Source organism: Solea senegalensis, linkage group LG13, assembly GCF_019176455.1.
Source record: "Solea senegalensis isolate Sse05_10M linkage group LG13, IFAPA_SoseM_1, whole genome shotgun sequence".
Classification (NCBI taxonomy): Eukaryota; Metazoa; Chordata; class Actinopteri; order Pleuronectiformes; family Soleidae; genus Solea; species Solea senegalensis.
This window is the reverse complement of record NC_058033.1, coordinates 5,270,747-5,286,981: the sequence shown is the minus strand read 5'-3', so window position 1 is coordinate 5,286,981 and position 16,235 is coordinate 5,270,747. Positions and strand designations below refer to the sequence as shown.

The window sequence follows — 16,235 nt, the reverse complement described above, 5'->3', positions numbered from 1 at the left end:
CTTCTGAGGTAAATGGAACCCAGCATTAAAGCTCCATCACAAGTTTTAGCTGTTCTTAAAAAAATATGACATTGATTTTGTAAACCATGTTCCTATTATAGTGGAAAAAGGAGACAATACATGATGGCAGTGTGATTGACAGCTGATTGTGGGTGAAGTCTGAACTTACCATGAGGCTTTTTTCACGACGACAACACGATGCAGCACGTTTGAAAACAGACACAAATGAAAAATAACTCCACAAAATCTCACTTTTTTTCCATACTTTTTTTCAATTTGAAGTTTAATGTTAATTCCATGCTGTGTTTCAGTAAGAATACAGATGGTACTTGTGGCTCCGGTGAGAATATCCAGTAGTACAAATCAGATTCACGTTACACATACTGAACAGAAGGAAGAGAGGAAATGACAGGAAAAGGGACGAGAGTTGAGACGAGGAAAACCCGGAAGAGTCGGGGTGGGGGGGTAGTTAAAGATTCAGCAGGCCTCCATTTCCCAAAACCTTTTTTTTGTTATATATAGTGCCAATGCAAAACTGCATTACATTACAATCAAAGAGTGTAGAGCATTCCCCTCCCACGCGCACACATATGAACACTTTGTCTGCTAAAAAGCCATTACCTAACTATCTGCCATTAGCAAAATTAGCGCTACAGCCTCACAGCACAATACTTGGTCCGAGGATGGACAAAAGTAAGGTCAGACCGATGCTTAGAAACGGGGGACATTCTGCTGTTTCTCGTTGACGTGGGGGTTAAATAAAAAACCGTATTGATGTTTTTGGAGGAAACTGTGGTAACCACAAAGTAAAACAGGACACTTGGTTCTTCCTAGAAAGCTTTTCCACGTCCCTTTTAGACCCTCAGTCACCACTTTATTTCCTCTGTTTAAGGGGGGAAAATAAAAAACTGACCAAAGCGTGGACAATGTTCAAAAACACACACGTGGGGATTCAGGGAAACAAAACGGAACAAAAAAGAAAATCAGTCTTTAAATAAACTCTTGCATATGTGTTTTTACGAATACAGGCGAGGGTTCTTGGCAACAGATAACAGCAAAAAAATAATAATAAAGAAGAAAACTGCAAAAAAGAAAAACAGGGGGGGGACAGGAACCTTAAAGGGTACAGACTTGCAAGAGGAGTCAGAAAAGAAAGGGTGAGAAAAAACCCGGGAGTGGGGGACTAAGACGCGAGCAGGGGAGGACGTGGAAATGACATGCATACGAGGAGGGGAGGTGTGTGACAGACGAGTGGAGGTGGAGAGAGAGAGAGAGAGTGGGCTGCAGTATAAACCCAGTGGAAAAAGGTGGCTGGGGACAAGAGCTAGTGCTAGAGGGGAGAAACAAGGGAAGGGAAGAGGAGGAGGTGGAAAAGGAAGGAGGAGAGGGGGCTTGTCTTGTGTTGTTCAGTCTCACGGGGCCGCGTCCTCTGCATCTTGCTGTGCATCTTTGTTCTGTTCTTCTGAAATCAAAAAACAAAAACAGGGACAGTCGTCAGTCGAGCTGAACCATGAGGGGAAAAATATCTAACTGCCATCCTACGTGATTTTTATACAATTTATTCACATCCAATATGTCTGGTGTCGTCTTTTTACAAAATTACACTGGTCTGTTTTGTTTGTATCCTTTTAAAAAAAAAAAAGATTTTTTGTGGCACAAACAGTTTACATCTAACAGTAACTGTGAAAATGTAAAATTTGGTAACACATATTGATTTCAACACAAATTCCATAACTTTTTTTGGTAACACTGAGTACAAATATTTTTAGCAGGACAACTTATTTTTTACCTACAATTTGGCAACAGTGTTTTGTATTTTTACATTTTATTTAAACTTTTGGTAGCACATGTATTTTATCAAGTTTGTACAGTAAATAAAGAAAAAAGTATATCTGTGACAAACTTTGGTAACTCTTCTCAGTAGTGCAAACATTTATAAAAACATTTTTAGTGGCACATCTCATTGTTAAAAATAAACTAAATGTGAACCCTTTGGAATGACCTTTTCCTGCATAAATTGGTCAAACACAGTCTTCTTAGTCTTATACCTCTAACAATTATATGTTTTCATGTTTTTATTGAAGGCCCTGAGGCAGCAAAGCGGCCCCAAACCATGATGCCCCCTCCACCGTACTTAACAGTTGGTGAGGATTAGGTTGGTGAGGATATTGGTGTGCTGCTGAGCCTTTTTTTCCCCCCACACATAGCGTTGTGTGTTCCTTCCAAACAACTCAACCTTGGTTTCATGATCTGTCAACAGAACACTTTGCCAGTCGTGCTGTGGAACATCCAGGTGCTCTCTTTTGCAAACTTCAAAAACGTGCAACAATGGGGTTCTCCGTGTTGTCCTCCCACAAACTCCATTCTCGTTTGATGTCTTACGAATCATAGATTTGTCCACAGAGATGTTAGCATGTGCAAGAGATTTCTGCACTGTGCTCTTACAGTCAGCGTTACAGGAAGGCCGCTCCTAGGGAGAGGAGCAACAGTGCTGAACTTTCTCCACTTGTCTTAAGGTGGACTGATGAACGTCAAGGTTTTGAGAGATACTTTTCTCACACTTTGCAGCTTTACGCAAGTCATCAATTGTTCATTGTAGCGCTTCTTTGTGCGAGGCATGGTTCACATCACACAGTGCGTCTTGAGAACAGCAACCTCAAAACTAGAGCAACATTAACCAACAACTCTAACCTTGTCTCAGTGACCGGACTCCTCCTCGGGGGTTTACATACTTTTTCCACCATGCACCGTGAATGTTTACTTTGTGTGTTCAATAAAAACATATTCGTTTGTGAGGTATTAATTTAAGATACCTGTGTTTGTCTGTTGTTGTGATTTAGAGGACAATCAGATCACATTTTATGACCAATTTGTGCAGAAATCCAGGTCAATCCAAAGGGTTCACATAGTGTTTGAGACTGGTGTGCAAATGTATTTATTTTACAGCAAACTGATCCAACCTTTCCTTCTACATTTACTTGTTTAGGGGTCACAACTGTGTGGTGACAACCATCACATTATTTATAGTAACCTTTATTTGTCACTGTCCAAATGATCTATACTAATTTTAAAGCATCAGTTCAGGAGTTAATGTCATACATTTCTATCAACCGTTTAAAGACATAAATGACTGAAATCACTTGTTTATCATGCTACAAAATAAAAAAATCATCAGTTAGTGGTAAACAACATGCAGGTCTGTGACCAAGAGCTAATTTAGTGTCTTCTGAACAAGCTGTGGACACATTTAGTAAAGGGGTGGAATTCCTCGTGAACCTGCACAAGTGGTTGCTTGGGAAGGTTACCATGGAGACGGCACAGCCATCCGTGTAATGAAGAATTAAGAGGCACAAATAACAAAGGACGGAGGATCCATCACGACTAAAATAGAAACCTTAACAGTGCTCATTAGCGCCACAGCAAACTGGGGATGTGAGAAAGTCACAGGAGACGCAGCAGCTTCACATGCAGAGAGTGCTACAGCCGCCGTGATTCAGTGAGCTGCGCTCGCGCGTCTCTACGGTCACGCACACGGTCATCCGCCGACATGCAGAGTGAAGGTGCCGGGGTGTCGGCAAGCTCTGAAGTCACCTCATTAGGTTTAACTGTTCCCTCCACAGTCTAGGGCTGAACAATTAATCACTTGTGTTTCAATTAGGATTACACAAACAAGATCATCTTGAATTTTATCTAAAATAAAGCTTTGGAGGAAGCAAGTATTGTTCTAAAGGCCTAAAGTGTGAATAATTCAAGCGCAATGCAAAGAAATTGATAAATTATGCGGACGTGGGGGAAACATGGGTGATTTGTAATTATTTCTTCTTTGTTTCTGGTTCATACAAAACATAATGAAGCATCCCGCCACCATGTTAAATGTATATTGATGAATGTTCGTCGTCAATAACAACACTCCTGATTGGTTAGCTTTTGAATCCGTCGACTGAACGTCACAATCGTTTGAAATAATCGTGATTTCAGTTTTTCCCCATAATTGAGCAGCCCTACTCCACAGAGGGAAACGTTACCACGACAACTGCTTTTTGTTCATTGACTCGCAGGGAGATTTTAGTTCATTACATTCAACAGCAATAAAGTTTTAGTGACTCGGCCGCAGCTATCAAGCTTTGGAGATAAAATAATGTAAATAAGTAACTTATTGGTGGTGAATAAGATGACATACTATACAAGATGAGATATCTTCGTTACATATACTGAGGATCTTCCAAAATATAGTGGTTAAATAAGGGGCGCTAAACCGGTTACTCTTTGTTTCATGAATCTGTGAGGATTCTGAACTAGTGTGACGGTACCGTGTTTCGGACAAATTGCAGTTTTGAACTTCAGCATCAGCCTGAAACTTCACAATCAATGCACTGTTAAACTAACAAAACTAACTATATCTTTGATTAAACTTGACACCATCGTGACCAGGCCAGCAACGTTTATCGATTTGTGGAAATAAATGAAGACATTTTGAGGTTGGGTAAAACACTGCTCAACACTTCATAATAATTGTGAGTTGCAGCCCTAATCGTGACTGGAGACAACCCAAGACAATAAAAGGCCATCCTGAACAACGTTAACGAATAACAGATTCAAGCTAAATGAAACGCTATTGAACTGCATTTCTTCTTTAAGCGTTTCTTTTATCATCAGCCGTCTTGCAGACACCCATGAGGAGTTTTACATGGACAGAAAAACAAAGTAACTCTGGAGCCTCTGGAGTTTGTGCTGAGAGGAGGTTAGTGAGGTCAGGGTGGTGAGACAGGAGTAAACGCTAGAGGTGGAGGGGGGGGGAAAGCCCATGACAGATGTTTGACTTACAAAATACACCTCTATGAAGGAGGAAGAGGGCTGTCCTTAAGAATCTACAGAAGAATGAGGGACAGAGGAGATGTTAAAGGAGTGCGAGTGCCCGAGAAAGAAAACAGGGAGGAAGGAGGTGCTTCAAATTCAGAAACAGAGGGACGGCTATGAGGAGAGGACATGTTAGGAGGAAGGTTAGAAAGGTTATTGTAGCTGCCGTTTGAAGGTAAAAAGCCTTAGCATCCCTCTGTAAAAAAGACAAATGATGATGCTGATGAAAGTTCCAGCAGTTTAATCCAAAAAGGAACAGTGTGAGATCTGTGCCAACGGCCCGAGAAGGGATGGTGCTCTTACCTTCTCCCTGGGTGTCTGAGGTCCATAGTGTCAAGTTGTCACGTAGCAACTGCATGATAAGTGTTGAGTCCTTGTAGCTCTCGTCACTCAGCGAGTCCAGTTCTGCGATCGCTTCGTCGAATGCCGTCTTCGCCAGCCTGTGGGTCGAGGAGACACAGGGGAACGAGGTCATGCACGTTTACAGTGAAGCTGCTTTTCACAACAGAATGACTGGGTTTATCTGTGATTTCTTTAAAGTTTCCATTATACTGAAATAAAATCAAATATAAAAACAGCACATACCCAAACAGTATAAATTAGGGTTTGCTTTTTATGGCTAACGCAACGCTAAAGGCTCAAAGATAAATGACTTAGCTCTCCTCCAATCAGCACTATTAGAAACCTGCATGAACATGCCATTTTCCTCTTCCTCATTTTTGGCAGCGACGCAAAATTCTGCCTTGACTTCTGAACCGACACTGTTTAGCAGAGTCCTCAGAATGCTGATTGAACACGTTTCCACCAGTTAAAAAAATAGTTCAAACCCAGGAATTAAAACATTTCTTCAGATTACATACTGAACGTAATAAAAGTAAATAAATAATGCGTGTAGTTGTGATGTTTGGCCTCTAGGGGGACAGAAAGACACCAAAGTGAGAAATGACTGTCTACCTGATTAATGGAACCTTTATCACTCTTACAAATCTAGTCCTTTTAAATTGGCAAAAGGTGTTAGCTTTTCCTTTTCTAAATCGGTTGCCCTGATTTCTAAAGATCAGCATCAACCTTTGAATAAAAGACAATCTTAACAAGCTGCCCAGGGTGTAATTTCCACTGTCAAGATCATCCAGAAGTGCCACAAGGGGGAGCATCCATCTCTCCAGTGAGTTAAGATGCAAGAAAATTATTTGATTCTTCCCATTATATTGCGGTATTGTGGTTTGGAGCCATTTTAAGACTTCAAAACATGTTTTATTCCCAATTATCATCACAGATAATCACATTACCTAAGACTGGCTCTCTTTAATATTTGGTACCGGTTAGAAGTGAACAGAAGGCATTATTCCAATATTTAGAGGTTTGTAACAGCTGCTGTGCATCAGAAAACACAGCTTGAACTACCAGGGTAGATTCACACTTACTTGCATGCACGGTCTGGTGAGTTGAGGATTTCATAATAGAAAACTGAAAAGTTAAGGGCCAGTCCCAGGCGAATGGGGTGTGTTGAAGGGAGCTCGTTCATGGCGATGTCACTTGCAGCTTTGTACGCTACCAGGCTGTTCTCTGCCGCCTCCTTCCTGTCGTTGCCCGCAGCAAACTCCGCCAGGTACCTGTGGTAATCTCCCTTCCTGGACAGGGAAAATAAAAAAAACAAAAAAAAAACAGAAACACCGTCAGACTCTGCAATTGTTTTTGTGATTCTGAAGATTGCGGGATTTCAGAGCAACGATTGGTAGACAAATGTGGACTCCATGGACCAAAGTTAATGGAGAAAATCAGTGGTTTAACATCACAGTGAACACAAGTTTGTGGATCAACTGCTTCCTCTATTAATAAGTTAATTTGTTATCTTGCAAATTGGGTCATTGAAATCCTTCATGTGGATTTTCCAAAGCAACGACAAACTCAAGGATTGCAGCATAAGACCAACAGCTCCTGTGGATCCATGAACTAAAAACGCTGATTTGTACTATGCCAGTTTCATAGAATCGCAATTAAAAAAACTGTCTCCAACTAATAAATAATAGTTGGATTACATCATTTACTCAAACAGAACACCTAGTCATCGTTTAATTAAACATATGGCTCAGTGTGGGATAATTATGGTCTATTCCACAACAAGTTATAAATGATAGTTCTTTTTACAAAGAAAATTAATATTTCAAACAATAAGCAGCCAGGACTAAGCATTTTCCAGACCTGAACTGCAGCAGACATTTAATATTTAATTAATTTAAGGAGGTTCGATGATACAAGATACCTTTTTCTTTAATATTTAGTAAAGAATTTGCCAAAATAAGCCAATCAACCACCTTTACTCACGTTTATCAGCTTCTATGTTACTACCATTTCACTACTGTAGCCTGAAACAATTGCTAATGTGATCAAGGAGTTTCTGCTGGTGCAGAAAATGGTAGGTAAAAATGTTTTCATATGATGGTTTCATTTATTCAGAGGTTCGTAAAAGGAGCTGAATCATCTATTTATTTATTTATCTAAAGGGCATGATGTTTCATGTTCGGGCACAGTACCTCTTGTGGCATCCAGCTGTGTGGTAAAGATTAATTTTCCAGTTGGACAATGAGCCTAAAAATCCGTCTACCTGCTGCCAAGTTTATTTGAAGGCGAGGAAGAAGATGAAGGCGTGCTGATTTGTGTGTTTTTTTTACGTACTCAGCAACTTTCATGGAGACATTAATGAAACATTTTAAATGGGAGGAGGTTCTCGTGTGCTCTGAAACTTTTGCCAGGAAGAAAATTGACGGAAAGACATGCTTTAGTTTGGGTAAAAGTATTTTAGCTAATCTAAGAAAAATCTATGCCAATTTAAGACATTTAACACGTTGAAACGAGAAACTGAAACTGTAAACTTCAGTTTCTCCCACACCAATGTCCATAGAGAAAGTATTCATTTTAAGTTTGCAGGGACACAGGAGCTGCTGGTCCACAGCTGCCTTAGTTGGGAAGTTTGTGTAAAATCAGAATGAGACATTTCAAATGCTGAAGTGAAAAAATAACACGTTTGAAGATCATGATGGAGCCAGCAGTGCCATGATGTAAAATTACATCATACAATCAATGGGCTTTGGTGCTGGGAATTAGCGGTTTAGATTTTGTGAGGGAAGCCTTATGTTAAACCTTCATTGTGTAACTTCCAGCCCAGATTCACCTGAACACAGAACTCAGGTGAGCCCACAGAGCTTTCTGAAAGTCCATATTCCAAGGTCGTTTGGTATCTCACTAGATTCAAAATCAAAATGTAATGGGCATTTTGTTTATATTTAAAAAGTTACACCCTACAGATTTCAGTGGTTAAAGTCTGTCTTTCCTAGCTCCCCTGCTGGCAAACATTTTTCACTGATTGTGGGTCTCTGTCATTGGTTTCTGGCACTTTTGGCCCAGTGAGCACCAACTAAATTTCTTAAAAATCAAATAAATTAGCCATCGTTGCTTAGCAAAGGAACATTAACTTACATTTTGTAGTAGAAAACCTTTGACTCTCCCAAATCGGCGGATTTGATGAGATGCTGGTCCAGTACATCCAGAATGTCTTGGCAGATTGATTTCAGCTCTTTCTCGACCTACAGGTCAAAACACACACAAATACCACTTTCAGCCAGTGTGGTCAGAGTTATCAAAAAGGGCTCCACTAGAATAACAACAAGGTTCAGTTGAACCACGTCTTTGCTTGCGGTGTAAATCAAGTCCAAAAGAAAGCCTCAGTTCAAGGGTCAGCATCAATCATTCAAGTCTGGCATCTTTAACATCATGTCCTTGTAAAATAATGCAGGCCTTTGTTTAAATATTGCTTTCACACAGCGGGGAGTCAGGGGAACTTTGGAAATTGGAATTTGCTCGTTTTCACTTCCAAATAAGTGTTTCAGGAATGTACAATAATTTAAATTAATGCCGATATGTAGTAGGAAATCCTTCCTTCACATAAAAACGAGGACGGGATTCCCAGTATTACTGTGTCAATGACTTATTTTTAACCTGGGGAAAATCTCAAACAAAGACCGTCTCAAGCCCTCATGTAGATTTTTGTTTTAGTTTGTCAGGGACAAAGTTCTGGCATCTCTCACTCGCCCCAACGCTGCAATAAACCTTTAAAACAAAGAACCGAACGTGACAATAACAGACTTTAGAAGTCATAAAATCTGAAAGCCTGGAGGGTCACTGTGCTTCACTGCACTCACAGGAGCAGACAGAAGCTGCTCTGCAGCAGAAATGAAGAAATTGTGATTAAATGCTGATTCATGGCTCCTGCCTGCCTTGTTATTTCACTGGGACAAGTGTTGCCGGGTGTAAATGAAATCTGACCCCTTTCCCTGGAGAAGAAGTTACCGGAGGAGAGCTTAAAAAATATCCTGCCTGTAGAAGGTGAAACCTCTTGCCAATGTATATGGAAATGAGAATATCTATGACATCTATTCCATATATCCATGTTAAAGCTGCTGTCAGTGATCTTCTTGGAAACTTTGTGGTCATGAACGTAAACCTCAGGAAATGCATTTTATGTTTCTCGTCTTTATTGTATGTCTATGGCTGATGAAAATTACATTGGCACAGTATTTTCAATAAAAAATAAAATAGTATAAGCTAAACATTAAACCCATCAAAAACCTAAGAAGCTCGGATGAAAAAATACATTCTGTCAGATTACTAGTTTTTTTTTTTTTTAGAGACTGCCATGTAAATAACATGCCCTAGCACAGAAACGGACAAAAGCCAACAAGAGCCATTAATGTCAATTATTAAAAGCCCCAAGTCGAGTTGGCGAACCTAGCAAACAAGCCTCAACTCCACCTTAAATATATATATATATTTTTAGATGTGTATCGTATCAGACCGAGGACCAATGTCTCCCATCAGAGTCAAAGCCGGCTGAAAAAATCAAGGTTAATGTTTCGCAGTAATTGGTTACAGACGTCAGCACAGACAGCCTGCAGTTAAGTGATGTGACTGTTGCTTCATCAACACTCAATATTGAGTTAATCTCTCTTTTCAACTGAGGTCTGGTTTGTTCTCAATAAAAACAGATATCAACATGTAGATTAACACAGACTGTAAAAATGTAAATAAAATCAGCAACAACATTGTTTTGGGCTGATCATTTCTTCTTTAACAGAATTATGTCTTAAGTCTTAAGACTTGAAATGGCACAAACGTCCAAAATGACAATCGGACTGATATTGGTATGGAGAGATAAATGAGTTTGGGATATCAGTATTGGTATCGGACATCCTATTCAAAAATAGAATTTGACTGCAACCTTTCCAAAACTACTAAAATAATTGTTTTATATCAAACCTTCAATCTATGACATTCAGCCTTTCAGGCCGTAAGTGAACCTTCAGGGTGCAAACTTCTGTACGTACGAAAAACCTACAAATACACAATCCCAACGCCACAAACTCACCGCTTTTCTGTAATCCCGAATCATGGCTACTTTGTCCTCTGAGTTTTTGTTATCTTCTTTCTGCTCGAGGCTGCTGATTATCCTCCAGGAGGCTCTTCTGGCTCCAATCACGTTCTTGTACGCGACGGACAGCAGGTTCCTCTCCTCCACCGTCAGCTCCATGTCCATACCTGCCACTTGCTTCATCGACTCCACCATTTCTGAGACGCAAAAGGGGGAAACAAACGGCATCAGGAATAATTCTTCATATAAATCTCAACTCTGGCAGAAATAAAACCAAATATGGCTGAATGGCTCAATGCCAGTGGAAGCATGGATTTACAGTACATTCACCACATTAACGAGAGGATATGTACATACACAGCAATTCCCTTTATTAAATACAAGTATATCACATTAACTGAGAGTTTAAACCTGACAACAGAGCCTCGAAAGGATTCCGTCATCCTCTGCATCTTATAAATGGAGTCGTCTGGGACACTGGCCAGGTATTAAACCCCGTCAGAGCTCCAGAAATCTCACAAAAAAAATCAATTTCTATAACGTTTCCAGGACATTTTCAGCAAATAATCTTGCTGGTAGAACAAACAGATCACAGACTCTCACATAGAGTTTTTCTAACATACTGTCTCTTAATAGTGTAATAACAAGTGTACAATAAATGTACATGCATTACATATGTATACAATAGGGTGATGACTAAAACATCCAGCGACTATTTTGATGAATCAATTAGCCAGTTTGAGTTTTAGTTTCATAAAAACAAATTCTCAGATTTCATTTTTTAAATGGGACAAGTTTCTGGTTTTGCTCTGTTATGACACTGGCTAAATATTAATTAGATATGAAATGTGAGGGTTTGGTAAACACAGATTGACATTCCCAACCATTTGATAGAAATTAATCAACAAATTCAAATATCATGTTCTCATATTTCATAGCCTCATAATAGATATTTAGTCATTTTTGGCCACTATTTTAATTTCATCTGTGACCAAAAAAACACTTGCAGCCACGCCCTATTTAAGATAGATTCTTAATTACCAAGAACTGTTGGCCAGATTAAGGTCGAGCAGCGAAATATGCAGATATTCGTAGATTTGTATTAAAAATACTGTGTATATAATTGTAGTGCAGTGAGGAAACAAAATGTATATTCTGTTTTTTGTATTATTTGCCATCATTAAACAGGGGCTGAAAATTTTACTTGATTATAACAATTACTAAATTAATATTCAAGAACTAAAATAAGTTTTCAGATTTTTCAGCCACTTAAATGTGAATGTGTATTTTCTGCTTTTTTTGCTCTATTTAACAAAAAAAATATTAAAATGTAATAAACTTGGTTTGGGATCATCATAATTTCCAGGTTTGAGAAACACTGATCAATATTTTCTGACATTTTATGATTTATTATGAAAATAATGACTTGTTGCAGCTCTACATTAAACAGCTCTATTTCATCAGGAGGGAAAAAAAGAAAATTGGCTACAAAAACATATTTTGTGTTATGGCGCATGGAAGAAAGCATCAATCTGTAACGCTGACAAAAACAACCGCCATTAGTTACCAGCAGCTGTGAGTCATATTCAAACATGGATGACATAACTGGCATCATGAGGAGTTTCAGTCTCTTCAGTTGTAATGTCCTCCACCCTTCTTCATTTGCTACCATGTGGCGTGTCTCCAGGCTGTGTGTTCACCGCGTTTCCACTGCACAACTGTGAAACACTTCTCACTCTCACTAAACCACAACCTGCACAATCACATGCAGCTCAGCAAACAGCAGACACAGGAGTTATTAAAAAGCAATGAGTGTTAGAATAAAAGTGAGACTGAAACATAAAATAAGTGGAGGAGAAAACCAAACTCATCTTCACAGACACCACGTTACTCAGACGAACAAAACAGATTAGCAGTTGTTCTGCATGCAACGAGCTGTACTGCACATGCGCAGCTCATTCTTCACCGTGACTCTGTGCTGTGTGGTCACGGTGCTTTTCCCATTCACTCGCCGTCTGTCTTTGTGTCTACAGCCAGACCGGCTCTCCACCCGTGGTGAAAAGAGCCAGATGCAGCACACAAGTGCAGCAGAACTGACAACTTTCTCCCTTAGAAAGTAGCTCAGGTCTGGCCAGAAAGTTAAGAGTGAGATTTGACGCGCCTTGCTGAAAAGTTACTAAAGCTAACAACAAAGAGACTAAGTTGGCAACATTGCACATGCTGAGGCAGGATGGGGGGGGTGTGTCACATGTGGATCCAGGGATGAAATGGTAATGACAACAATGACACACTGCGTTAAAGCAGCGGATAATATGCAAAACATGACATTTCCCTGTAGAGTCACTACATCGCACAGACAGCTCAACAAGGCATCGCCAGAACACAATTTTTTTCACACAGATATTCAAGCTCAAAAAAGCTTGAATAATGAATAGCTTTGCATTCTTCCATAAGTTTTAATATGTAGAGTCCATGTACAGCATGCATGCCAAATCAATATCATAGACATTGAGGACCCGTTTCTGGCATCCTTGTCAGGACCAGTAATAATCATACATTTTATTTATCATTTATTCAAATAAATCACAAAGTGCTACATGGATAAAAATCATGTTCATAAAAAAGGCTAAAGGCGGAAGCTGAGCTGCAGACAGGTCACACCTACCAGGCTAATAAACATGTTAGCTGTGAGCAAAGAGCCAATCAATCGGCTTTTAACTTCACAGAAAGGGTGTTCTCTGTTGAAGCCAATGGCAGGGTTCAATGCAGCACGCCGACGAAACCCGATACACAACGGTTTCAAGCCAGGAGGAGCACTGTGCTGCTTTGATCACTTTACCCTCCAGCCTGGCCTGCACTCCAGGAAACTCAATGACCTCTGCTTTTTCAATGTTTTCTCAACATGTAAAGCTCCATATACCTGATTAGCAGATCTGTCAAGTCAAAGATTACATTGGTATACATTTGACGCATACACTGCACACCCTGTGATGCAACAACTACAGGAACAAAGAGGTGGGGTGTGACAGACAGCAGACACCTGAGTACAGGATGTATGTTTTGTTCATATTCTTTGAAGAAGCAAATAAGCCACACTGTAGCCTGACTGCAGACATACAAGTCAGGATGTAACAGTTACCGATGCCATGGAAAAATTCCCAACGGTGAATGTTACTGTATTAGTTTTAATTACCATGGTAACTGCAGATGACAACTTGTGTGAAAAAGATATTTTACTGTATTTAATGTTGATTTTACAATCTATTTAAATATAATTATTGGTGAAATGCTAGGGCTGAAGGACTTTGAATATATATCTAATTATTTTGACAGGAATTGCAATTGCGATATGATTCTCGTAATCATTCTCCACCTTCTCTTCAGTCTGTAGAATAAGATGTATATGTGCAATAAAATAAGTAATGCAAAATTATATTTTGACACATTTTGGATTTAAAAAATATTGGGCCTGCTGCATTTGGAAAATCTCAGTATTTAATTCAATTAATAATCGATTATTTAATTAATCATTGCAGCTCTAAGGTGGCTTATCATTTTCTATTTCCAGCAAGTGAACATTTGGTAAGGCAAGCCTTTTGTTGAGTGGCCAATATCTGTTTTTCCTTCCGTCTCTGACAGTAGCCATGTTGTCAGAGTCTGTCTTCCATGCAGGTCTACAGAAACTACTTTGTGCACTGCATATTTGGCATCTATACCTTATACAACCGCTGTGATAAATGCTGAGCTATCCCTCTGATCTGCTTTCTTTACAAACACAAATGGTGGCGTCTGTGCTGGTCAAGTAAATACTTATTTCATAAAAATTGTATAATTGTATAAAAATTGTATATCATGTGAAGCTACAAACAACACTGTATATAGAGTAACCACCTTTCAAAGAAATGACAAGGGGAAAGTATCTTACATCAATGATACTTATTTTGTGGCTTAAAACAAACTTAATTGTAGATTTAATTTTTTTTTTTTAAATACTATGTCCAAATCATCGCCACATATTTGCAGCAGCACAATTTCTGATGATTGATATCAACAATTTAGTGCTTATAACCTAAATACCTGTGTACAGCTGATTTTTATGATTAGGTCAACACAAATTGGCATCAAATCCAGTACATTTACTGAGCTGCTTGGGGGTGCAATGATTCATCGATCATTTACTGAATTAATTGCCATCTGTTTTGCTATCAGGGTTTTTAAAGGACTGAATAAATTCCCAGATGTTTCTGCTGAAGTTCTTTGCTCTTGATAAAGAAATGATCACGAGTAATGCACACAATGTGTATGGTGTAATTGTGTAGGTAAAGCCACTATACTGTAAATTCACTGTGGAATTAAGAACGTAATTAACTATTAAAGCTTTGAATACACGAGCTGAAATCAGTGCGAAAAAGCACCGATTGAGGACAAGCTGGTCGACTTTACAACCACGGTGGCAAACACTCCCTGCCCTGCCCATCCATGTGTATGATTGGTGCTGCACCTATCAATCATCAACTGTTCATTATGAGCGTCTTCATGGAGTTAAATTTGAAAATACATGACGATGTGGCCATTTATATAGACTGTATATTGAAAATATTGACTGTTAATACATAATGTCACACCTGTGTGGTGAAAAACTTGGGTCACATTAGAGTTTTCCTTTGGCTTCAACCGCTTGGCTAAGCTAACACACTACGTTAGCGTGAACCTGTGACTCAGTTTTCAGATAAATCATTGCTGCGTGTCGGAGCAGAATCTTCCAGACGCTGCCAGTAGATGCTAGTAAATCCAGAGGGGGCGCGGGTCATGTTTGGTAGGGTGTGGACGAATGCTGTATTTTTGACTGGAAATCAACGTGACGCGTGTCGGAGCCAAGGAAAAGGGGGCTAGCGTGCTAACTGGCTAGTTAGCAATTTAAACGGCTTGCTAACTACCGGTGGCCGCGGACTAGCTTAGCTTATTCCGCGTCATGTAAACGGTAACCAGACACCGGACCACCAGACAAAGCACGTTTCATTTTCCCACGGAGCGAGCTAGCTGCTGCGTCCGTTACCGCCGAGACGTGGTTCATTTCAGTGTCCAGCGGCTCGGCTGGCAGGACAAGTCTCCGCCATTTTGTCTCCTCTCACCCAACAAATCCATGTGAACCGCTTTACCTGAGTCTCCGAGCCCCCTGCGCAGGGAGACGGAGGGGGAAAGAGGGGCCAGGCTTTCTGCAATGACCCTGCTTTGTGCGGCTGTGAGGCTTACCATCGTATCGCTCTGCCTGCTCGGCGAGTTTCGCCTTGTACACCAGCATTTCTTTGTCACTCATGGTCGATTCGGCGTTGGGGGCTGTTCGAAGCGTCCCGGGGAGTAAAGGGGGAAAAGATTATCAGCTGCTCGGCGATTCCTTGTGATGGATCAGCAACGGCACCGTCGCTCCGCTGAATCGAAGACCCACCGGTAGCACTGGCGTAAAGATGGCGTCTCTACTCCATCCGGGAAACCCACGCAGCGACAGTCTTCATCTACGCCTACACCCTCAGGACGAGTCCCGAAATAGACCACCCTCCGCGTTTAAACGCCACCAAATCCCCTGGAAACACCGCCGAATACACAAATAATAATATCAATAAAGATGTGCTTAAATTGTCGCTATAAAAAGCAAATAATTGACTTTATTCTATCTAGCGCTTTTAAAAAAAAAAGTGTTTACAAAGGCCTTACGTTGACAGACCAGGTTAGTAAACTGAAACCAGATAAAAGAAACAAAACAGTAATAACAAGGAAATAAAAGTACGCTGGGTTAAAAGGTCAAGATCAAAGGGTCAAATAAATACATAACAATGAATATATTTGTTTAATTTCCTGAATTTAAAAAGCTTGATTCTTTTTTTCTTGTTAATAATTGCAACATACTGTATATTACAACAACCTTTATTTTATATTTGAATACACTCTTTAATCC

General features: G+C 39.9%; 1 protein-coding gene across 2 annotated transcripts; it reads right to left on the bottom strand.

Moving 5' to 3' along the window:
* Positions 1-468: 468 nt before the first annotated feature.
* On the bottom strand, positions 469-15,799 carry LOC122779645 (14-3-3 protein epsilon). Of its 2 annotated transcripts, none has more exons than XM_044042195.1 (6): positions 15,536-15,791; positions 10,280-10,479; positions 8,335-8,441; positions 6,282-6,488; positions 5,161-5,297; positions 469-1,462 (listed from the first exon to the last, which is right to left on the bottom strand). In XM_044042195.1, the coding sequence occupies exons 1-6, from the start codon at positions 15,597-15,599 to the stop codon at positions 1,413-1,415; spliced, it is 765 nt and encodes a 254-aa protein (XP_043898130.1). In that variant the 5' UTR covers positions 15,600-15,791; the 3' UTR covers positions 469-1,412. The 2 variants fall into 2 exon arrangements, with proteins under 2 accessions (XP_043898130.1, XP_043898131.1); XM_044042196.1 differs by lacking the exon at positions 469-1,462 and adding an exon at positions 4,846-4,868 and having other exon boundaries at positions 15,536-15,799.
* Positions 15,800-16,235: the final 436 nt, after the last annotated feature.